This window comes from Oryx dammah, unplaced genomic scaffold (assembly GCF_014754425.2).
Source record: "Oryx dammah isolate SB20612 unplaced genomic scaffold, SCBI_Odam_1.1 HiC_scaffold_20, whole genome shotgun sequence".
NCBI classification, from domain to species: domain Eukaryota; kingdom Metazoa; phylum Chordata; class Mammalia; order Artiodactyla; family Bovidae; genus Oryx; species Oryx dammah.
The window spans coordinates 493,954-518,091 of NW_024070204.1; the positions used below are offsets into that span (position 1 = coordinate 493,954).

At 53.0% G+C, this 24,138-nt stretch overlaps 1 protein-coding gene across 2 annotated transcripts; it reads left to right on the forward strand.

Annotated features, from left to right (window-relative positions):
* The first annotated feature begins 6 nt into the window (after window positions 1-6).
* TRIP13 (thyroid hormone receptor interactor 13) lies at window positions 7-15,030 on the forward strand. 2 transcript variants are annotated; one of them, XM_040262240.1, is made up of 14 exons: window positions 7-170; window positions 884-1,049; window positions 1,160-1,289; window positions 1,953-2,008; window positions 2,727-2,817; window positions 4,162-4,234; window positions 8,720-8,783; window positions 9,505-9,591; window positions 9,797-9,903; window positions 11,047-11,200; window positions 11,422-11,534; window positions 13,710-13,755; window positions 13,838-13,861; window positions 14,146-15,030. In XM_040262240.1, exons 1-14 carry the CDS (start codon window positions 79-81, stop codon window positions 14,239-14,241), a joined length of 1,299 nt encoding a protein of 432 aa, XP_040118174.1. In that variant the 5' UTR covers window positions 7-78; the 3' UTR covers window positions 14,242-15,030. The 2 variants fall into 2 exon arrangements, with proteins under 2 accessions (XP_040118174.1, XP_040118173.1); XM_040262239.1 differs by lacking the exon at window positions 13,838-13,861 and having other exon boundaries at window positions 13,710-13,779.
* Window positions 15,031-24,138: the final 9,108 nt, after the last annotated feature.

A 24,138-nucleotide genomic window follows, 5' to 3' on the forward strand; every position in this document is an offset into this window, starting at 1 on the left:
GAGGTGGCGCTGCGCTGCGCGAGGCGGCGGCGGCGGAGGGACGGCCGGCTCCGCGCGGCTTCCAGCGGCGGCGCCGACATGGACGAGGCTGTGGGAGACCTGAAGCAGGCGTTGCCCTGCGTGGCCGAGGCGCCCACGGTCCACGTGGAGGTGCACCAGCGGAGCGGCAGGTGAGCCCGGCCTCCGCCCGACCCTGGCAGCGTCCGAGCGGCCGGCACCCCGCCCCGGGCAGGCCCGCCCCGACGGGGTCGGCCCAGACCCGGCCTCAGGCCCCGCAGACTCCGTCTTGGGAAACGCCCCTGCGCCCTCACCCTCGCCCACCATCCCCTCGCCCCGGCCAGGCCCTCGGGACGATGGGCCCCGGAGGTGCTGGCGGCGGCGAGTCTCCGCGGGGCCGGGCGCTCTGGGGAGCGGACACCGCCGCAGGGGCCGCTGGAGGGCCTGAGCCCTCGGGGGCCGGGGGGCAGCGGGCGCGGGGGGCAGGGGCTGAGGGCGGACCCCAGCCCGGGAAACTCCTGTGGGGCCCCCAGCTGTGGGCGTTCGTTCCCTCCTGACTTGCTGCTGTTTCCCAGCTGTGGGGCTGGGACCTAGGCAGCAGTTCCCGCTTGCTGACCAGCAGCCCAGGTGGCACCGACTCCGCCCTCCCCCCCCGCCTCTGAGGGGCCTGGGCAGAGTCCTTGGGCGGCTTCCCTGGGTCATACAGCCTGCAGTTACCGCCAGCACCTAGTCGGCACAGGATCACTCCCAGGCAGGCCCTCCCGCCAGCCCCCTCCATGGGTGCGTTTCCCCCACTATGGTCTGTTTTGTTTTTAATCACTCTTTCTTCAGATGTTAGGTTTTTTAAAAAAACTCAGATCTGATTTTATGTGTTTTGTGTTCCTAGCACTGCAAAGAAAGAGGATATAAAGCTGAGTGTTAGAAAGCTACTCAACAGGCATAACATTGTGTTTGGTGATTACACCTGGTCTGAGTTTGACGAGCCTTTTCTCACCAGAAATGTGCAGTCTGTGTCTATTGTTGACACGGAATTAAAGGCTAAAGATCCACAGGTAACTTAATTCTCAGAGCTAAGAAACAGTTAACCCGTGGCCCGAGAACATGCATTTGCTGTTTTGGTAGTGTGTTGTATAGGTTTATTTGATTTCCTTTCTCGTCACAGCCCATTGATTTGAGCGTGTGCAATATTGCACTTCACATCTTCCAGCTGAATGAGGATGGCCCCAGCAGCGAAAATCTGGAGGAAGAGACAGAAAGCATAATTGCAGCAAATCACTGGGTCCTGCCTGCAGGTATCTGCGACCGTAGCAGTAGGTGGCCCACGCCAGCCCCAGGAGGGCGGGGGGGGGGGGGGCAGCGCACACCTCAGGCTCCGGATATCGTGTGTCTGTTGTGTGGAGTTTTAGGGCGTTTCATCTGTTAGGAAGTATATCACAGGAGAGAAAAGTAGGAATTCCCAGTACGAGGCTACTTGGATGGGCCTCAAAGCCGGTGCTAGTTGAGGATGACGCTGCCCCTCTTCTTTCCTGCCCAGTGAGCTGGTCTTGCTGGACCACTCCTTCCTCCCACCCTCTCTGTACTTCTCTGTGCCGATGGGATCTAGCAGGCTGAATCCCACATCTAATCCACTTTAGGCCTGACGTCTTGAAAGCTAGACTCCACCTGCCCCTCGGCCCTGCCAGAGCGTTGGCCTGTGGGGAGAGTGGTGAGTTCAGGGCAGTGCTGGATCCACGCGCAGGTCCACAGAAGGTTCGTTATCTGCCCAGAGCCCCATGTGACTGCCGCTTATTCAACATCTTTAACTTAGAAATGACTTTGAAAGTTTAGATTCTCTGTAACCAGAATCATAGCTTGCCACGTCTGGAGCAGTTGAGGATGTCAGTGGCTCAGGGTGAACGTAACCAGTAGGTACCAGGCTTGCTTTCCTAACATCTGATTTTGTCTTTTTCTCTCAGCTGAATTCCATGGGCTTTGGGACAGCCTGGTGTATGACATGGAAGTCAAATCTCATGTGAGTTGTGCTTTTTTCCTGAAAGGCTTCCATATTTCGGGTGAATCATTCTTGTGTTCTCTCTAGCACCTCTTATCTCGCATGGGCGTCTAGGAGTGCTGCTTGCCAGCAACCCATGCCCTGGGAGTCTGTCTTCGGTCCTGGGCGTCTGCTCTGGGCTTGCTCTGAGTGGAGCTGTACTCTGGGGAGTTCCCCTCGGGAGAAGGGGGAGGGTTCAAAAGTGAGCCCACTGGCACTGGGGTCACACTCTTAGGAACCTGTGGGCTGAGAAGGCAGTGCCAAGGGGCAGAGCAGGTGGGCGATCTGAGCGAGTACCACCGTATCTGAGCCCCCTTCAAGGGGAAGAGTCCTGCACACAGGTGAGGGAGGGGGGGATGCCACAAAGTCCATCCCCACCACCCCCGTCACCCACCCCGGCTCCCCTAGGAGCCCCAGCTGTTCTTTTCGCAAACACAGCTTGTCCAGTGCTGTGTCCTGGAGGAAGGAGCTCACTTACTCGGTGTAGCCCTCAGTTAAGTGGCCTTCAGTTTTCCCTTTATCCTTGTGATGGTCACGCCCGGCGCTGGTCCTCTTAGATTTTAAGGTGTCTTCTGAGGTGAGAGCCTGAGTGTGCTTGGCGGCTCTGAAGACTCTCCTTCCTTCTGCTCACTCAGGGCACGTTCAGCATAGCCTTTGCTCTGCCGAGGACTTTGCTTCTCTCTTTCCTTTCCTCGTGCAGCTCCTCGACTATGTAACGACAGCCCTGCTGTTTTCAGACAAGAATGTTGACAGCAACCTCGTCACCTGGAACCGGGTGGTGCTGCTTCACGGTGAGCGCTTTGGTTTCGTTTGACAAAATAAAATTGCGTGGAGTCAGGCTTTTCTTCCTGCCTTTGCCCTGCGAGGAGTTACAGCTCCTTCTTCCCAGGGGGGCCAGGAACGTCGTCCTCTGTGAAGCCAGACATGAGCATGCTCTGTGCGTGTTGGCTACTTGACCCTTCCTAGGGCAGCCACCTGATCATCCGTTGTGACTTTTTATGCTGTTATTCAGCTTTCCCAATATCTGCCTTGTTTCCCCACTGGTTATGGGTTTCTCGGGATAGCAGTTGCCTTGTATTTCTTCATAGTATCCTTGGAGCTTCTCTTGATGGGTAATAAACCGCAAAAGCCCACACTTCACAGAACTCTGTCTAGTTCTCGGAAGAGAATACTGGGGGTGTTGTTGTTGTTACTATCCCAGGAGAGAGAAAGAATTGAGAAAAAGCCCAAATTATAGTGAGGTAAGAGCTATAATTAAAAGAGTGATTAGCTTCCTTATACAGTGAAGATTGTAGGCTTGTGTTCAGTTTTATGAAAACAGTGTCTTTAGGGTGTCTTGGCAACTTTTCTAATACTCGAGTCAGAGAAGGTAATCAGAAGGTGCAGAATAGTGTTTCCGGTTAGAATCGGTTATATGTTTACTTGTGAATCATGGAAAACGCAGCAGGTCAGGAGTGAGTGTCATCGTCTTCTGCTGGGCGCGTTTGTGCTCTCACATCAGTGCCCCCCGCTCCTGTCAGACGCTGTGCTGAGGGGCACACAGAGCCCAGGCCTTGCCCGACCCCTCTCCCTGTGTAGCTTGGGGTTCGGGCCCACGTGTGCAGAGCTGGAGTGAAAGACGTGGGTGCCACGGGCTTCAGGAACAGCAAACCCCAGTGCCTTGAGCTCCTGGTGGTTGTCAGGAAAGGCTTGTTTGACCTTTGAAAGGTGGATTTTCATAATCAGCGGATTTCATAGAAGACATGTAGAGACAGGGAGGGTTTCAGTGAAAAGTGAAAGTGAAATCGCTCAGTCGTGTCCAACTCTTTGCGACCCCGTGGACTGTAGCCTGCCAGGCTCCTCTGTCCATGGGATTCTCCAGGCAAGAACACTGGAGTGGGTTGCCATTTCCTTCTCCAGCGGATCTTCCCGACCCAGGGATCAAATCAAGAAATCAGAGTGGACTATGGGCCAAGAAGCTCCTGGTGCTGTTTTCTAGCATTTACACTGTTAACAGATTTTCAGTAACTTGTGATGATAACATTTATAGCATTACAGTCTGTTCCTTATGTTATATCCTGAGAATAATGCAACTACTGTTTCAAAAAACCTGTTACAGCATTAACTCATACTTATTTGCTTGCATTTTGTTACAGGTCCTCCAGGAACTGGAAAAACGTCGCTGTGTAAAGCTTTAGCGCAGAAATTGACCATCAGACTGTCGAGCAGGTAACAGCTGGTGACTGGAGAGAGGAGCCGCGGGGGCGGACTTGCTCTGTTTCAGCTGTAATGATGGGAGGAGCTGCTTCTAGTTTTAAATCATCTTGTGAATAGTAGGTGTCTCAGCGTAATGTGACGGATCCTTCTGTGCTCACATGGTCTTGAGCTCTGATTCCAGTCTCTTTACATGTGCTGAGACTCGCCCTGTGACCGGCACGGGGTCTCTCGTGGTGCCCGCCTGTGCACACTTGGGGCAGCGTGTCTGCTCGCGTTGGGCCGACCGTCCCGTGCTTGCTTGATGTCTGTGTGGACCACCTGTCTGCCGTCCAGGCCTAGCGCTGGGTTTGTCTGCCGCTGTTGAGTGTAGTCCATTTATGGATTTGTGGTTCCACTACATTTGTTTACTCCGGACATTTCATGTAATTGAAATTATGCAGTATGTAGTAGTCTTTTCTGATTGGTTCTGTTCACTTACCGTAATGTTTTCCAAAGCTCTTCCGTGTCACAGCGTATGGATCGGTAGCTCATTCTGTTGAGTGTGGGCCATTTGGGGATTCAGGGCTCCCCCGCGTTTCGAGACTCCTTGGCATGGGCTCTTCGGCTAGTTCCCCTGCCCCGCCCCCGCCTGTGGGGCCCCGCCCCCGCCTGTTACACTGTCTCATGTTGCCCCGCAGGCCACTCGTGTGCTCTGTAATCTTTCCTCGAGTTTTGGGACTTTCCTGAGCTCCACTGAGGAGGGTTTTCTGCAGCATCTGATCTACTGTTACTTCTGTTCAGCAAAATTCCCGTCTCTGAGAGTGGTTTTCTTGTCTGAAGACTGTTCAGTTCTGTTTATGCTTGTAAGCTCTGTCTACCATTTGGGGCTGGTTATGGGTCGCTTGTTCCTGCTTCTTGGCGTGCCAGGCGATTGTTGAACGTGGACACAGAGATGGGAAGTGACTGGGTTCTCTTGCTTGTCTGTAATGACTGCTGGCTTTTATTCTGACGGGTTTGGTACTTGCGTTTGGTGTGATCCTTTTGAGGTCTGTTTATAAGCTTTTTCAAGAGTGGTCTCAGTGTGGTCTAGACTTCACCCTAGGAGGACCCTTCTGGGGTCTCGGTTGAGCCCCTGAATCAGCAGCGAGCACTCTGGCCCCTCGGCCCTGGGTCTCAAGCACTCCAGCGCTGGGCTCCCTCCTCACACACTGCTGCCCCATGACGCTCGCTGGGCTTCCCTCCTGCGTCTCCTCCTTCCCTGGAACCCTGCTCCGTGGCCTCCAGACACCTCAGCTGCTTGAACTCCGGCCTCCGTCTCCTCAGCCCAGTACCCTGGCCTCTCCTCCTGGGTCCCCTCCGGCGTCACTCCAGGCGGGAGGTCAGGCCGTCGCGCTTGCCCCTTGCCCGCCTCCAGGTTGCAGTCCCCGATTGTGTGGTCTGGCGCCCTTCTCAGACATTGTTTCTCTGTTTTGTGTAGCTTTCTAGTTGGTTAAGGCAGAAGGTAAATCACCCTTGCAGTCTAGTATGACTTTAGAAGAGGGAATCCTGTGAGATTTACTTTTAAATCTGTTTTCTTTTCAAAACTGTCTTAAAAGGAGGGAAGTTGCTCTGTTTTGGCCCTTTGTTTTATGCTCAGTATCTTGGCCTTTATCTTGACATAGTGAAACACATGTGTGTTTGGTAATCTCTGAGGGCAGTTTCCTGAAACACTGGAAGGTAGAGGTGTTATTACAAGAAACGTGGCGTTTTCCAGTACAAAGACCTGGAAATTGGTATTTATTTTGTGGCAAGAAGAAGCCTCATCAAGCCTTTTTGCTTTATTAACTGAAAAAATCAAAATGCTTTATGATTAATTTTGTGAAATTCCACCCAATCTGTATTCACTGGGTTGTCTATCTCCCCTACTCCTCTTTTGTAAACAAAATTACTAAATGATGTTTTTCAGCTGGAAAGTCAGTGATACTTGTTAAAGTGATTATTTTTTTTCTGTGGACTCTCAACATGAAAGACGCTGTGGAAAGGGTCTGGGAGGCGGCTTCTCTGCTGGCCGTTTCCTGTCTGATTCTAATCAGAACTAAGCGCATCCAGAGCCCTCGCTGACTCCGTGATAGACGGGGTATCAGTGCTGGGTTTCAGACAGCGTGTGTCCCGGTTCCCTTGGAGCTTTCCAGGGCTCCAGGTTTGAGGGAAGTGATTTTGTGCTGGAAAACAAATTCTCACATTCCTTTGGGTTTTGTGGAAAGAGAAAAAAATGTTCAACTGCGGGCAAAAGACTTGTGATGCTTATGTTTTGTTTGCCATGTTAATACAGGTAATGGTATCAATTATGAGTAGACTAAAAACAGTATTAAGAATTAATTGTATTTAACTAGTTATTTTAACTATTGGAGAAGGAAATGCTAACCCAGTCCAGTATTCTTGCCTGGGAAATTCCATGAACAGAGGAGCCTGGTGACACTGAGCAGCTAAACAACCAGAAAAGCATTAAGTCTTCAGTTCAGCCACTCAGTCTTGTCCGACTCTGCGACCCCATGGACTGCAGCACACCAGGCTTCCCTCCATCACCAACTCTCAAGAGCTTGCTCAAACTCTTGTCCATTGAGTCGGTGATGCCGTCCAACCATCTCATCCTCTGTCGTCCCCTTCTCCTTCTGCCTTCAGTCTCTCCCAGCATCAGGGTCTTTTCTGGTGAATCAGTTCTTCACATCAGGTAGCCAAAGTATTGGAGCTTCAGCTTCAGCATCAGTCCTTCCAGTTCAGGACTGATTTCCTTTAGGATTGACTGGTTTGATCTCCTTGCAGTCCAAGGGACTCTTAAGAGTCTTCTCTAAGACCACAGTTCAAAAGCATCAATTTCTTTGGTGCTCAACTTTCTTTATGATACAGTTCTCACATCCATACGTGACTACTGGAAAAACCATAGTTTGACTAGATGGACCTTTGTCAGCAAAATAATGGCTCTGCTTTTTAGTATGCTGTCTAGGTTGGTCATAGCTTTTCTTCCCAGGAGCTAGTGTCTTTTAATTTCATGGCTGCAGTCACTGTCCTCAGTGATTCTGGAACCCAAGGAAACAAAGTCCGTCATGGTTTCCATCATTTCCCTTCTATTTGCCATTAAGTGATAGGACCAGATGCCATGATCTTCATTTTTTGAATGCTGAGTTTTAAGCCAACTTTTTCACTCTCCTTTTTCGCTTTCATCAAGAGGCTCTTTGGTTCCTCTTCGCTTTCTGCCATATGGGTGGTGTCATCTGCATATCTGAGGTTATTGATATTTCTCCCTGCAATCTTGATTCCAGCTTGTGCTTCATCCAGTCTGGCGTTTCACATGATATATTCGGCATAGAAGTTAAATAAGCAGGGTGACAGTATACAGCCTTAACGTACTTCTTGCCCAATTTGGAACCAGTCCATTGTTTCATGTCCATTTCTAACTTGCTTCTTGAGCTGCATACAGATTTCTCAGGAGGCAGGTCAGCTGGTCTGGTGTTCCCATCTCTTGCCCTCACAGGCAAGTCTGGCTCAGTCTCGTGTGGGGTCACTGCTCCTTTCTCCTGGGTCCTGGTGCACACAAGATTTTGTTTGTGCCCTCCAAGAGTCTGTCTCCCCAGTCCTGTGGAAATTCTGTAGTCAAACCCCAGTGGCCTCTAAAGTCAAATTCCCTGGGGGTTCTCAGTCCCCTTGCCGGATCCCCAGGTTGGCAAATCGGTTCTGTGCCCTAGAACGTTTGCCTAGAACGTTTGTAACAGTGCGGGAACTTCTTTGGTATACTTGTTCTGCAGTTTGTGGGTCGTCTGCTCAGTGGCTCAGTGATGGAGATAATGGCAATCTCCTCCACGAGGGCTTAGGCCACACGCCGCGCCTCCCAGGTCTGCTGAAGCCAGAGCCCCCTTGCCCGCGGCGGCCACTGCCGTCCCCTTGTCTCTGCAGGAGACGCTCAGACACTCACAGGAGGTCTGGCTCAGCCTCTGTGGGGTCCCGGGATCCTGTGCACACAAGGTTTTACTTGCGCCCTCTGAGCATCTCTGGCAGGTATGGGGTTTGATTCCAAATGTGATTTTTGCCCCTCCTACCTTCTTGTTGGGGCTTCTCCTTTGCCTTAGATGTGGGGTATCTTTTTTTGGTGGGATCCAACATTCTCCTGTTGTTGGTTGTTCAGCAGCAAGTTGCAATTTTGGAGTTCTCACAGGAGAAGATGAGCGTGTGTCCTTCTGCTCCGCCATCTTAGCAAAACCTTCTCTTGCTTTAGTCGAAATGAAGATGCCATCAGTTTGAGACACTGAGTTTGCTCCAGCTGGAACTGTCGCTGCTGGCACGGCGTGTTAGATTGCTCATAACTGTCAGTGTGCAGTTTGCGGGCACCTCACTCTGGGTCGGCAGGAACAGAGCAGTCACTCTCAGCCTGCTGGGCACTTGAGCAGTGTTGCATTATAGAGACAGAGGTGGTTGCCACCAGGGATGTTGTAGGACTGACTTGTAACGATTGCTCTCTCTCTTTTTTTTTTAAAATCATCTTAGGTACCGATATGGCCAGTTAATTGAAATAAACAGCCACAGCCTCTTTTCTAAGTGGTTTTCAGAGGTAAGTATTTATACTAATCCAGTTCTCTGGATTGTCCTCCATGCAGTTGAAAACTTGTCCGGTAGATTAGGCAAACTCTTTCCTCCAAAAGCTTTAGGAGAGAAATAGGTGAAATAGGAATGTGAACAGGGACTCTGTGTGGTCAGAGGAAAGTTCCAGAGCTTAGTGATAACCTGGAAACCACCTGAGGCCTGAGAGGACCCTCTGCTTGTCACCTCCAGACCCGGGCTGGGGCACGGGGCATTCAGTGTTCCCTGAGGAGGGAGGGGTCACCTTCCGATGGGACCGCACCCTCAGCTTGAGCCTTGTTCACCACTCAGGCTGGGTGATGTCACAGCTGCCCCTCGGTTCTGGAAGGCTCCGCTGCAGGCCCCGTGTCAGACGGTGCCCCTGGCGGACGCTGGGCGGGGACAGGAGTGCCTGTCGAGGTGCGCCTGGCCGATCTGCACCCGAGACCCAGCCCGCCCAGGACTGCCGGGGCAGGAAAGGGCGGGGAAAGGGGCCGAGGTGCGAGCATGGCCCTGCCCATGACGCCAGGAGGGCAGGCCTCCAGGTTCCCTGCAGACCTGGCTTCTCTGATTCAGGGAGTTTTCCAAGGGGCTGTCAGGAGACGGCGGGCTTGTGGGGCCCCCTGGGGTCAGGGCAGCCAGGTGGAGACTGGACGCATGTGTGCGCCAGGCAGCTTGAAGCGCGTGAGTTGACAGGAGCGTTTCGCTTCCAGAGTGGCAAGCTGGTGACTCGGATGTTCCAGAAGATTCAGGACTTGATTGATGACAAGGATGCTCTGGTGTTCGTGCTGATCGACGAGGTGGGTGTGTTCAGACGCCACACTGCGAGCAGAGGGAGCGCGGGGCTGGGTGCCTCTGGCGTTGCCGGCGCCGCCAGCCCGTGCTCGTCCAGCCCCCGAGGGCTGCGTCCTGCAGGCCTAGCCCCGGGGCCTCTCAGGCCCTCCGTGCAGTGTTCACGCGTCCTGCGTCCACCCAGCTGACCACCCCGTCGCTCTGCCCCCACAGGTGGAAAGCCTGACCGCTGCCCGAAACGCATGCAGGGCAGGCACCGAGCCTTCGGATGCTATCCGTGTCGTCAATGCCGTCTTGACCCAAATCGATCAGATTAAAAGGTACCCCTGCACACGCACACCCCCAGCCTCACCCTCAGCTTTTCCAGCTCAGAATGCGTCTGGCATTGGGTGTGGACTCCGTTTTCTCTATGTTTGAAGCAGTGTGTGCTACATAAGCTTTTTACAGATTGCGCATTTTTTACGTTATCGAAGTGTTAACAACGCACAGCGAAGCTTTGGTGTGGGGAGAAGGTACCCTCTGCTCAGAAAGGGGGTCTCCCTGACCCCCGACCTGTCGCTCTGGGAGGAGTGGAGACTCGTCTCTGCAGTCTGTCTCACCTTCCTTGCCTCATGCGGTTCAGGCCCGCTCCAGTGACCATTTGTGGAAAGCCTGATCCTGGCACACGGCTCCCAGCTGTGTGGGGGGCCCCTGTGTGCACTCCACGCTCACCAGCCTCTGCCCAGACTCCTGGGCCCCGTGTGCCTCCCTCACCTGGCTCAGCCCTGCTCACCCCGTAGAGGACTAGCTGCCTGTGGTCAGAGGACAGGGGTCGGTCAGGGGGCAACCGTCCAGGTGCTCCCTGGCCACAAAGCTGCCAGTGGTCTGTGTACTGCCTGCGGGCCCAGGGCAGCCCTGCCCCGTCCCCAGACTCGAGCCCAGCAGGCCAGGCGGTGTGCGCCTCAGGGTGCCCCTCCGCTCTACGCCGGCCCGGGGGCGAGCAGCCGGAATGATAGGGCCTCTGGGGAGTTTGGGAGCCAGAGGGGAGGGCCACTAGTCCCCCGGGTGAATCGCGCAGCTCGGCGCCATGGCTGTCGGGGCAGTGAGAGTGACGCACGGGTGTGGCTGTGCCCAGGCAGGGCAGCGTCGGCACTGGGGCGCAGGGACGCTGTGCGGAGTGAGGGCTTGCTTCACTGCGGTGAAGGGGGCAGGGAGCGGTCCAGCTGGGGGCTGCGAGAGCTGTCCATAGGTGGGGAGCTTGCAGAGCGAAAGTCAGGGGGGTCTGCACTGTCGCAGCCAGAGCCTGGCAGGAGCGGGGGTCAGGTGGAGCGCGAGAAGCGGGGCCTCAGAAGGCCTCGCGGGCGGGGGCCGGGCACAGGGTGGGGAGCTGGCTGAGCGCCTGGGCCCTGGCGCCGGTCTGTCCTCTCACTGCGTGTGTTGAGTCCCTGTGGCCCGGGATGACTGGGCCCACCCTCTGCCCGCAGGCACTCCAACGTGGTGATCCTGACCACGTCCAACATCACAGAGAGGATCGACGTGGCCTTCGTGGACAGGGCTGACATCAGGCAGTACATCGGGCCGCCCTCTGCAGCGGCCATCTTCAAGATTTACCTCTCCTGCCTGGAAGAGCTGATGAGGGTGCCTTGAGTTTTTTCTTGTTTTCCTGAGAACACATTAACTTTCTTGTGGGTTCTTGACTTGTTGGCATAACTTACAATGGCGGGTTCCTGTGTAGAAGGAGGTGCCGCTCAGCCTGCACCCGCCGTCCTACACTGAACACTGCAGTTGCTGGGTCTGCAGGTTGAGCGCGGGGGAGTCACTGACCCGACGCTCCTGCTGCCCCGCCCTCTGTCCTGCAGTGCCAGATCATATACCCTCGCCAGCAGCTGCTGACCCTCCGCGAGCTGGAGGTGATCGGCTTCGTTGAAAACAACGTCTCCAAGTTGAGCCTCCTCCTGAGCGAAATTTCAAGGTGTGTGCTGACCTCACTGTTTCTTTTTAAAAAGTTTTTTGGAATATAGTTGATCTGCAATGAATACTGTAGAGCAAAGTGACTCAGTCATACATACACATCTCTGCTCCTTTAGACTCTTTTTTACAGGTCATGACAGAGTGCCGAGTAGGGTTCCCTGTGCCCCACGGGGACCGATTCTTATCAGTCACCTGTTTTATGCGTAGCAGCTTGTATGTTATCCAGAGTTGAAGGGCTGACTCACTGGAAAAGACCCTGATGCTGGGAGACACTGAAAGCAGAGAGAAGGGGGCGGCAGAGGGTGACAGAGCTGGATGGCGCCACTGACTCAGTGAACCTGAGTTTGCGCAGCCTCCGGGGGTGGTGGAGGACAGAGGAGCCTGGCACGCTGCAACCCGTGGGGTCGCAGAGTCAGACACGCCTGAGCGACTCAACAGCAGCGTGTCAGTCCCAGTCTCTCAATTTCTGCCTCTTCCCCATACCCCTCTGGTAACCAGGAACTTGTTTCTGTTTAGTAGGTAAGTTTATCTGTATGAATTTTAGATTCCATGTGTTAGTGGTATCATATGGTATTTGTCTTTCTCTGTCCGTCTTGGCTCTGTTAGTATGCCAACCTCCCGGCCCATCCATGTTGCTGCAGATGGCATTCTCACTCTTCACTGTGGAGTAACATTGCGCTCTCTCTGTGGGCCGCGCGGCCCTCCCCCATCCACGTGCCGGTGGGCATCTGGGCGTCTCTGTGTCTCGGCTGTTGTGTGTAGTGCCGCTGTGCACACAGCGCTGCGTGGATTTCCTGCATTTTGGTTTCCTCAAGATGCTTGCCCAGGAGTGGGGTTGCTGGGTCGTACGGTAGCTCTGTCTTTAGGTTGTTAAGGAACCTCCGTGCTCTTCTCCGTAGGGGCCGTGTCAGTCGGCATCCCCACCAGTAGTGTAGGAGGGGTCCCCTCTCCACGCCCTTTCCAGGATTCATTGCCTGTAGACGCTTTGGTGATTACTGTTCTGACCAGCGTGAGGTGATGCCTTACTGTAGTTTTGATTTGCATTCCTCTGATGATTAGTGATGTTGAGCCTCTTTCCGTGTGTCTGTTTGCCGTCTGTATGTCTTCTTTGGAGAAATGTCTCTTTAGATCTTCCACTCATTTGGGGATCGCGCTGTTTTTTTGATACTGAGCTGTATGAGCTGCTTGTATGTCTTGGATATCTAACCCCTTGTCCCTTGCTTCACTTGCAAGCGCTCTCTCCCGTTCCGAGGCGGCCTCGCTTCTGCAGCCTAGAGGAGCCCACTCCCTTCGGCCACAGGGGTGGTCGTTGCCTGTAGCGCCCGAGGTGGTGACGTGGGTTGGGTGGCAGGGGCTGAAGCCCAGGGCGTCTCCCCCACAGCAGATGCCTTCCGGCCTCCCCGCCCGCGGGCTCCTGGCGGGGGAGGGTGAGGGCAGCTGCCTTCCCCGTGTGCCCACAGCCGGCGGGCAGAGCACCGCGCCAGAGCAGGACAGGCGTTCAGATTAAGGCTCTCCGTAGCATCATGATTCTTAAACAACGTTTGTTAAGTTTTTACAAACGGCCAAGAAAGGAAAGTGGAGGCTCTTTCTTTGATGAGCAGAGTAAACAGTTAAACAGTCAGGGCCCTGGCCTTGGTGCTGTGGGAAGGACAGTGTGTGACCCCGCTGCCTGGCTGCTGAGAGCCACGGCCCACGGGAGGGTCACCGGCACACCTGCCCGAGCCCGTGCTCTAGAACCGGCTAGTGCTCAGGGCCCTGGGGATCGAGCCGGGAAGTAGAGCAGAGCCTCTGAGGACAGCTGGACTCGGGATAAACTGGGGAGGTCAGCGAGGCCGCGTCCACTGTGTGAGGGCCTCAGGTGGGCTGTGGGGCAGACGCCAGGCGCCAGACACGCTGGCGGGGCATTGGGGAGACTCAGTTACAGTGGCCAAGGCGGGACAGAGGGCAGCAGTGCAGACTTGTGCAAGAATTCAGAGGTGTGAGCCGGCCTGTGCCCACCTCACGGTGCCCCGGCCCAGGCCATGGGTGGTGTCAGGACCCTACCCCTCCCGGAGCAGTAGCTGAGGCCTGTGGGAGACTGCCCACCCCCCGAGGGGCTCTGGGGAGAGATCGGGGACTCGTCCTGAAGTGCACCACAGTCCGTGTGGAGCTGACGGCAGGGTGGTCATGTTCACAGGAAGAGCGAGGGCCTGAGCGGCCGCGTCCTGAGGAAGCTCCCTTTTCTGGCTCATGCTCTGTACATCCAGGTGAGTGCCTGGGCCCCGGCCCCACCTCCCGCGCTGTCCGCAGGGCTGGCCTGCCACCCTGGCCCACGCGCTGTACGTCCAGGTGAGTGCCTGGGCCCCGGCCCCGCCGCCCGTGCTGTCTGCAGGGCTGGCCTCGAGGAGCGTCTCACCTGCCACCCTGGGGTTTCCACCACCTCCCGTGTTTCTGAAGTGACGGGCCCAGGGGCAGTGGAGGGCTGGCGTGTGTCTGCTCACCTCACTGGTGTGTGGAAAGCTCACGCCTGGGGCCTCCCTGCCACCTCAGAGTGCTTGTGCCTTGGAGGCGGGTGCTACCAGGCCACCCCCACCCCGAGGGCAGAGACCGCCACGATGCCATGTATCTTCCAGGCCCCCACCGTCACCATCGAGGGCTTCCTCCAGGCCCTGTCTCTGGCCGTGGAGAAGCAGTTTGAGGAGAGAAAGAAGCTCTCGTCCTACATATGACCTGGCACCCCCGTCCTCGCTGAGCACACCGCGGGAAGGCGCCATCGCTTCCTCAAAGCAGTGGCTGCCCCAGGACTTCTGAGGCCACGGCTGAGACCCGCAGGCTGGTGTGGTTCAAGAAGCGTGTTGTGCTTACACGGTGTTGCTCAAGAAGCGTGTTGCGTTTATGTACTTTAAGTGTGTGTTCGAAGACAAAACAGCCTGTTTTCTGTTTTGAAAGACTACCATCTGAGCTCAGTGTCTCTTTATAAAGAACTGTCTAGATGTCCTGATTGTATCCTGCTTCTGGTTGATTGGACCCAAAATGCTGACATTTTATTTAAAAAGATGATTAATGTAAGTTTTATAGAAACAAAAGAGAAACTGCATTGCCTTAAAGAAGAATGTAATCATAGCATTAAAAGTACACGTTGCTCAAGACAAGGCAGCGTTTGCTTCCTGCTGCAAGCTCGTCCTGGTTAGTGCACACGTTCTGGAGACTGTGCAGTGAATAAGAGCCTGTCCCTGTGTTACACAAATCAAGAGACAAGTTTAAGGCCAGTGCTCTTCTTGGCAGCAGGGACAGCAACTCTGCTTGTCAGGGAGGGGCAACTGATGACCAGCGTGGCCAGCCTCACGGCGTCGTTTCCCGGTGAGGCGTTTGTTGAGGGACGTTAGTCACGGCTTAAATGAAGATTCCCAATAACAGATGTAAAGTGAATTGGCCAATAATTGGTGTATTCCACAGAACCTTGCTTTGCTTTTATCTCATGCTAAAATAAATTTCATATCACTGTTTTATAAAACATTTTTAAAAGAATATGTTACCTTTTGTCTTAAAATTTTTTAAGTATTAAAAATCTTTTTCCAAAATTTTCTCATATTGATTCTCTTAACACTCCAGACGCTTTGAGTTTTAAGTCACTCACACAATGACATAACTTCAGCCTGTCTTAACCCGTGGGGGTGGAGGTGCGCTGTCTGCAGGTGGCCATGCAGCCTGGGGAGGCCTGGGGTCGGCGCCAGGCTGGGGTGGGGGACCCAGGGTTCCACCCCTGGGCCATCAGCCAGCCTCGGCTCTGGTCAGGTCCAGGGGTAGAGTGAGCACGGCCTTGGGGGCCAGGGCCCGGCTCTGTGGTTTCCTCAAGACCCTGAAATAGGGTGAGAAGGGAGGTCTGTGCACACGGGGGGTGCTCCATGCTCCATGGTTGCTGCTGAGGAGCCCAGCGTCCCGACGGGAAGAGAGTCTGGGGAGGAGGGGATGCCCAGGGCGGGGCCGTGTACAGGGGCGGACAGATGAGTGAGGGGGCAGCCCGGAGAAGGCTGGGGGCGGGTGGGTGAGGCCCGTACCTCGAATCAGGGGTGGCCCATCCTCCAGGCCCTTTCCCAGAGTGTGGGGGTGTCTGATGCCACCGCCCACAGACACCAGGGGGCAGCGCTGCTCTGCGGGATGGACAGGAGGGGCCCAGGGCAGAGGAGGAGTGGTCCGCAGAGGCAGCCGCCTTGCTGTGTCCCTGCCCCGGCCTGGCAGGCCCGCCCACACACACCAGCCGCGGGCGTCCCTGGACGTCTGAGCATGCATACCGGGCAGCAGTGGGGCGTGGCTGTTCTGACCGCTGCCTCGGTGCCAGCTCACTCTGGGTTGGGGGTGGGGGCTGGGCCTGGTAGGAGGAGGGGTCGCACCCGGGCCCCCAACCGGAGGCGGGCACCAGGCTTGTGGGCACTTTCTGGGCCATGGCTGAAAGCCCGAGGTGCCCGCGGCTGGGCCCTGGGTTCAGGATGGGGGCACGCTGTCCTCCCACGGGGGCAGGCTTCTGGGTGGGCACAGGCGGGAAAGGGGCCAGAGTGCCAGCCTGGGACGCCCGGGGGTGTGGTGCTGCCCGCCCGGCTTCTGCTGAGTCCCCGGCCCAGCACACAGGCCTCCGGTCCGACCCCTCCGCGTGGGCAGGGGCACCTGTGAGAGAGGCCGAGGACACGGCCCGACGGAGCAACCGTCCCCGGCAGGACGACCCGGAGGCCGAGGTGACAGGGACCGCGAGGGTGAGCGTCAGGGTCCCGCCACGGAGGAAACACGTGCTGAGCCACAGCCCCTCTGCCCGGCGCGGAGGCGACGCGGGGCGGAGAGGCCCCCGGAGAGCCGCGCGCCGCGGAGGCCGTGCCGCGGAGGCTGTGGCTGCCGCCTGGCAGCTTCTCCGCCCGGCGAAGGGGCTGCTCCCGGGAGAGGCCCCTGTCCCCGCGGCAGCCCCGCTCCGCTCCTCGGCGGAAGCGTCCTCTCGGATGGGGAGGTGGGTTTTCCATCCCCTGAGATCTGATTTCTGACTCAAACTCCGCACCGTCCAGAGCCGCGGCGCTGGCCCGGGCAGCCCCGGCCCCGCGCGCTCCGGGCCGTCCTGCTGAGCACGGTCGGCTCCGCCGCTGGAAGCCCGTCTCCTCCGCCCTTCGCCGAAGGAAGGGCAAGGAGACTGCCTCCCCAGTCACCCGAGTCCTGATTACCGACCGCAAACCTCCTTCCTCTGGCCCCCGCCGTCATTCACAACCCGAAAGCTTTCTTCTCTTCCAGAGACTCGTCCCTTCAGCGGGGGAGGCTTTTCAGTCCGCCTCCCCTGGGCTCTTTGTGGCTGCAAATGGCCCCCGGCGCCCGCTGCGCCTCTGTGATGGGCGCGCTTCCGCCTGGACCACCTGACTGATGATTTACGACCAGGAAACTTCCTTCCGGGTCACCCGACTTGGGTTTTATGACTGGAACCTCTTCACGTTCCCTGGGTGACCGTTTGCGACTGGAACTTTGCCCCGAGTCCCTGGAGTTGCCACTTAGGGTCGGAAACCGCACTTAGGCGACCCCCAGCTCGCGCTGGCGCCTGGACCTCGGCTTCCTGGCCCGGCGTTGGCGCTGGGACTGGAAGCCACCCTTCCCCAGCACCTGGGTTCGCATGCCCGGTGCAGACGTTGCTCTTTCCCTAGTTTTGCGCGGCTGCCTCGGCGTCGCCGCCCGAGCTGCCCGCTGTGGCTGCTCCCTGCCCGTCCGGCCCGCGAGCCCTCCCTTCCCACAGGACAGCCGTGGCGTCCCCCGAGTCGTCACCCACGGCCGGAGCGCCTCCTGCTCCGTGACCCGTCACCTTTGCGACGAAAAGTCTTCTGTGACCCGAGTTGTTGTCTACGGTGGAAGGCTTTTTATGATATCGGTTACCATTTATGACTAAAAGCCTTCTTTATTGACTCGTTGCCATTCACGACTGAATTTTTTTCTCTCCTGAGTGACCATCTATGGCCGAACAATCTTCTTTCTCCGTAACTTATGACAAGCTACCTTGCTTTTTTATCACCTGGCACCATTTAGGCCTGGAAAGCTTCCTTCTCTCAACTGACGTATTTTTTATGAGTGAAACACTTTTTCTTTGTCACCTGAATCATTAGTTATTGGAAACCTTCTTTCCCACCTTATTTGTGGCCAGAAAACTTCTTTCTCTATCACCTCAGTTCTCTTCTTGACTAGAAACCCTCTCTCTGTATCACCCGAATGATTGCTCATGACTGGAAACCTTTCTCTCTAAGTTCTCATTTGTGACTCAAAACCCTCTTTTCTAGCCTATGAATTATGACCTAAACCCGGGAGCCTTCTTTCCCTATCTGAGTTCCAATGCTTGATTGGAAAGCTTTCATCTTCTCTCACGTGATAGGTTTCTGATCACCTGAGTTATTTTCTGCAGCTGGAAACACTGTCACGAGATGTATCTTCTGCGGCTTGAATCGCTCTTGATCACCTGCATAAGCTGGTAAAAGGGGAAAATCGTTCCTGCCGTCAGCCACTGTTACGGTCACCATGCATGACCGGAAATGCTCTTTCTCTATGTCCCGAATCATCACTGAGGACAGAATTTTTCTCTCTCCCTGAGTTATCATTTACGGCTGGGAAACTTTCTTTTCTGTCACCTGACTTACCCTTTGTGACTGCGAATCCTCTATACCACCCTCTTTCTCTAGTGTGTTTTACCCTTCGTGACTGCGGCTTCCCTTCTCTATCACTTCACCTTTCATTATTGACATGAAGCCTCTTTCTCTATCTCCTGAGTCATCATGTAATACTGGGAAACTTCTTTATGACCTTATCAGTTCAGTTCAGTTCGGTCGCTCAGTCGTGTCTGACGCTTTGGAACCCCAAGGACTGCAGCCCGCCAGGCTTCCCTGTCCTTCACCATCTCCTGGAGCTGACTCAGACTCATGTCCATCGAGTCGGTGATGCCGTCCAACCATCTCATCCTCTGTTGTGCCCTTAAAATTCCATTTATGAGTCGGATTCTTTTTCTATATCTTGATTATCATGTATGATGGGAGCACTTTTTTCTGTGACCGAGTTATTATCTGTGACTGGATACTCCTTGATTTTAAGTATCTCTTTTAGGTAAAATTTATGACTGGAAACTTTGTTTCTTATCTGCTGAGTTATCATTAGTGAGTGGAGACACTTTGAGGTATCATTATGGCTAGAAACCTTATTTTTTTATGAACTAATTTATGATTTATGACAGGAAATCTGTTTTCTCCATTACTTGACTCATTACTTATGACTGGAAACCTTCCTTATCTATGACTGAGATACCACTTATATCTAAAAATCTTCTAAGTTTTAGCTTATGACTAGCACCTTCTTTTCAAGCACCTGAGTTACCACCTATGACTGGAAGTACTTCTTTCTCTAATCATTGGTGATTCAATTCAGTTCAGTTCAGTCGCTCAGTCGTGTCCGACTCTTTGCGACCCCGTGAATCGCAGCACACCAGGCCTCCCTGTCCATCACCATCTCCCGGAGTTCACTCAGACTCATGTCCATCGAGTCGGTGACGCCATCCAGCCATCTCATCCTCGGTCGTCCCCTTCTCCTCCTGCCCCTAATCCCTCCCAGCATCAGAGTCTTTTCCAATGAGTCAACTCTTCGCATGAGGTGGCCAAAGTACTGGAGTTTCAGCTTCAGCATCAGTCCTTCCAAAGAAATCCCAGGGCTGATCTCCTTTAAAATGGACTGGTTGGATCTCCTTGCAGTCCAAGGGACTCTCAAGAGTCTTCTCCAACACCACAGTTCAAAAGCATCAATTCTTCGGCACTCAGCTTTCTTCACAGTCCAACTCTCACATCCATACATGACCACAGGAAAAACCATAGCCTTGACTAGACAGACCTTAGTCGGCAAAGTAATGTCTCTGCTTTTGAATATGCTATCCAGGTTGGTCATAACTTTTCTTCCAAGGAGTAAGCGTCTTTTAATTTCATGGCTGCAGTCACCATCTGCAGTGATTCTGGAGACCCCAAAATAAAGTCTGACACTGTTTCCACTGTTTCCCCATCTATTTCCCATGAAGTGATGGGACCAGATGCCATGATCTTCGTTTTCTGAATGTTGAGCTTTAAGCCAACTTTTTCACTCTCCTCTTTGACTTTCATCAAGAGGCTTTTTAGCTCCTCTTCACTTTCTGCCATAAGGGTGGTGTCATCTGCATATCTGAGGTTATTGATATTTCTCCCAGCAATCTTGATTCCAGCTTGTGCTTCTTCCAGCCCAGCGTTTCTCATGATGTACTCTGCATAGAAGTTAAATAAGCAGGGTGACAATATACAGCCTTGACATACTCCTTTTCCTATTTGGAACCAGTTTGTTGTTCCATGTCCAGTTCTAACTGTTGCTTCCTGACCTGCATACAGATTTCTCAAGAGGCAGATTAGGTGGTCTGGTATTCCCATCTCTTTCAGAATTTTCCAGTTTATTGTGATCCACACAGTCAAAGGCTTTGGCATAGTCAATAAAGCAGAAATAGATGTTTTTCTGGAACTCTCTTGCTTTTTCCATGATCCAGCAGATGTTGGCAATTTGATCTCTGGTTCATCTGCCTTTTCTAAAACCAGCTTGAACATCAGGGAGTTCAAGGTTCACATAATGCTGAAGCCTGGCTTGGGGAATTTTGAGCATTACTTTGCTAGCATGTGAGATGAGTGCAATTGTGCGGTAGTTTGAGCATTCTTTGGCATTGCCTTTCTTTGGGATTGGAATGAAAACTGACCTTTTCCAGTCCTGTGGCCACTGCTGAGTTTTCCAAATTTGCTGGGATATTGAGTGCAGCACTTTCACAGCATCATCTTTCAGGATTTGAAACAGCTCAACTGGAATTCCATCACCTCCACTAGCTTTGTTCGTAGTGATGCTTTCTAAGGCCCACTTGACTTCACATTCCAAGATGTCTGGCTCTAGATTAGTGATCACACCATCATGATTATCCGGGTCGTGAAGATCTTTTTTGTACAATTCTTCCGTGTATGCTTGCCACCTCTTCTTAATATCTTCTGCTTCTGTTAGGTCCACCCCATTTCTGTCCTTTGTTGAGCCCATCTTTGCATGAAATGTTCCCTTGGTATCTCTAATTTTCTTGAAGAGATCTCTAGTCTTTCCCATTCTGTTGTTTTCCTCTATTTCTTTGCACTGATCGCTGAAGAAGGCTTTCTTATCTCTTCTTGCTATTCTCTGGAACTCTGCATTCAGATGCTTATATCTTTCCTTTTCTCCTTTGCTTTTCGCCTCTCTTCTTTTCACAGCTATTTGTAAGGCCTCCCCAGACAGCCATTTTGCTTTTTTGCATTTCTTTTCCATGGGGATGGTCTTGATCCCTGTCTCCTGTACAATGTCACGAACCTCATTCCATAGTTCATCAGGCACTCTATCTATCAGATCTAGGCCCTTAAATCTATTTCTCACTTCTACTGTATAATCATAAGGGATTTAATTTAGGTCATACCTGAATGGTCTAGCGGTTTTCCCTACTTTCTTCAATTTAAGTCTGAATTTGGTAGTGAGGAGTTCATGATCTGAGCCACAGTCAGCTCCTGGTCTTGTTTTTGTTGACTGTATAGAGCTTCTCCATCTTTGGCTGCAAAGAATATAATCAGTCTGATTTCGGTGTTGACCATCTGGTGATGTCCATGTGTAGAGTCTTCTCTTGTGTTGTTGGAAGAGGGTGTTTGCTATGACCAGTGCGTTTTCTTGGCAAAACTCTATTAGTCTTTGCCCCGCTTCATTCCGCATTCCAAGGCCAAATTTGCCTGTTACTCCAGGTGTTTCTTGACTTCCTACTTTTGCATTCCAGTCCCCTATAATGAAAAGGACATCTTTTTCGGGTGTTAGTTCTAAAAGATCTTGTAGGTCTTCATAAAACCGTTCAACTTCAGTTTCTTCAGCGTTACTGGTCAGGGCATAGACTTGGATAACTGTGATATTGAATGGTTTGCCTTGGAGACGAACAGAGATCATTCTGTCATTTTTGAGACTGCATCCAAGTACTGCATTTCGGACTCTTTTGTTGACCATGATGGCTACTCCATTTCTTCTAAGGGATTCCTGCCCGAAGTAGTAGATGTAATGGTCATCTGAGTTATATTCACCCATTCCAGTCCATTTTAGTTCAGTGATTCCCAGAATGTCGATGTTCACTCTTGCCGTCTCTTGTTTGACCACTTCCAATTTGCCTTGATTCAAGGACCTGACATTCCAGGTTCCTATGCAATATTGCTCTTTACAGCATCGGACTTTGCTTCTATCACCAGTCACATCCACAACTGGGTATTGTTTTTGCTTTGGCTCCATCCCTTCATTCTTTCTGGAGTTATTTTTCCACTGGTCTCCAGTAGCATATTGGGCACCTGCGGACCTGGGGAGTTCCTCTTTCAGTATCCTATCATTTTGCCTTTTTCTACTGTTCATGGGGTTCTCAAGGCAAGAATACTGAAGTGGTTTGCCGTTCCCTTCTCCAGTGGACCACATTCTGTCAGGGCTCTCCACCATGCCCGCCCGTCTTGGGTGGTCCTGTGGGCATGGCTTGGTTTCACTTGAGATTAGGAAACTTTTTTTTCATGACCTGGATTATCATTTGCAACTGAATACCTTTCTTTGCCCAAGGTCTACATCATAATTTATAACAGGAAACCTTTTCCATAACGAGCTTTTTCGTTCATAATTGAATAGCCTTTCCATCTATCCCCTGCCTTTGCATTTACGACAGAAACCTACTTTCTCTAGCACTTGGGTTGTCACCGTGAGTGGACTCTCATCCACCACCAGAGCTGTTATCACTTTTGGTCTCGATCACGTTATCATTTACACTCGGAGGTCTTCGGTCTCTACCACCTGAGTTAACACTTTTGACAGGAAATCTTCATCGTCTGAGTTATTGTTCACGACTGGCAACCTTTCCCTCTATCTGCTGTGCTGCCCTTTTGACTGGACCTCGTTTTTCTCCATTAGCGGGGTATGTTTTGGCAGGAAACCACTATCACTTTACTTATGATCGGTGAGTAGAACCCTTTTCCTAACACCTGCTTTACCATTTATGACTGGAAACCTTTCTGAATTATTTATGACTGGAACTTTAGCCTCAAACATATGAATGATCATTTTTGAAGTAATGTTTTATTTCTCTGTCACCTTGGTTATAATTTATGACTTCAAACCTTACTTCTCTGTTCACTGAGTGCTCATTTTTGTAGGCACTGGGCAAAGAAGGGTATTCAGTTGCAAGAGAATTTCAGAAAAATTCTACTTCTGCTTCATTTACTACACTAAAACCTTTGACTGTGTGGATCACAACAAAAAATTATTAAAGAGATGGGAATACCAGACCATCATACCAGCCCCCTGAGAAATCTGTATGCAGGTCAAGAAGCAACAGTTAGAACTGGACATGGAAGAACAGACTGGTTTCAAACTGGGAAAGGAGTAATTCAAGGCTGTACACTGTCACCCTGCTTATTTAACTTATATCCAGAGTACATCATGAGAAATGCTGGGCTGGATGAAACACAAGCTGGAATCAAGATTGCTGGGAGAATTTCAGTAACCTCAGATATGCAGATGATACCACCCTTATGGCAGAAAGTAAAGAAGAACTAAAGAGCCTCTTGATGAAAGTGAAAGAGGAAAGTGGAAAAGCTGGCTTAAAGCTCAATATTCAGAAAGCAAAGATCATGGCATCCAGTCCAATCACTTCATGGCAAATAGATGGGGAAACAGTGGCTGACTTTATTTTTGGGGGCTCCAAAATCACAGCAGATGGTGACTGCAGCCATGAAATGAAAAGACTCTTACTCCTTGGAAGGAAAGTTATGACCAACCTAGACAGCATGTTGAAAAGCAGAGACATTACTTTGCCAACAAAGGTCCGTCTAGTCAAGGCTATGGTTCTTCCAGTCCTCCTGCTCTGCCCGGTTCTGAGTCCATACTTGGATACTTGGTTTATCTCAGGGTCCTCCGAGGTGTGTGCTCGTCTCTCAGCCAAGAAGGGTTCCAGTGAAGGGGCTCGTGGGTGGGTTACCTCGCACTCTGAGGTGACACCCTCCGCTTGACCTCCAGAGAGTGGCTCTGTGCCTGTGCAGTCGGGAAAGCCTCCTTGGCTTCAGGATGAGGCACGTGTGGGCCTTGGCTCTTCTCTGGGCAGAGTCCAGCCTACTCTGTCGACTGTCCTGCTATTGAAATTTGGAGCGTCTGTCCACAGGGGCTGAGCTGCTCAGCCTGGGGCCCACCTGCCCCCGCCTCAGTGCTGGCTTCCAGGCCCACAGGGAGGCGGGGGCAGGACCCCCAGAACCCCCGGGCCAGGGTGGCCCCTGTGTCTGTCCTTTCCCCAACTCCAGGCAAACCTAGTGTGGTGGGCATGTGGAAGCTGGGGGTGGAGGTCTGGGTAACGTATTGAACACACACACAGAGGAAGACGTGGCTTTTGAGATGAAATAACCACCTGAGGCTGCCAGCCAGGAAGAGCCAGAGCTGGATTTGGGCCCCAGGGAGGCGTGCCCCAGGGGGCGGGGGGCAGAGCTTGGACCCCCGGGAGGTGTGCCCCAGGGGGCGGGGGGCAGAGCTTGGGCCCCAGGGAGGCGTGCCCCAGGGGG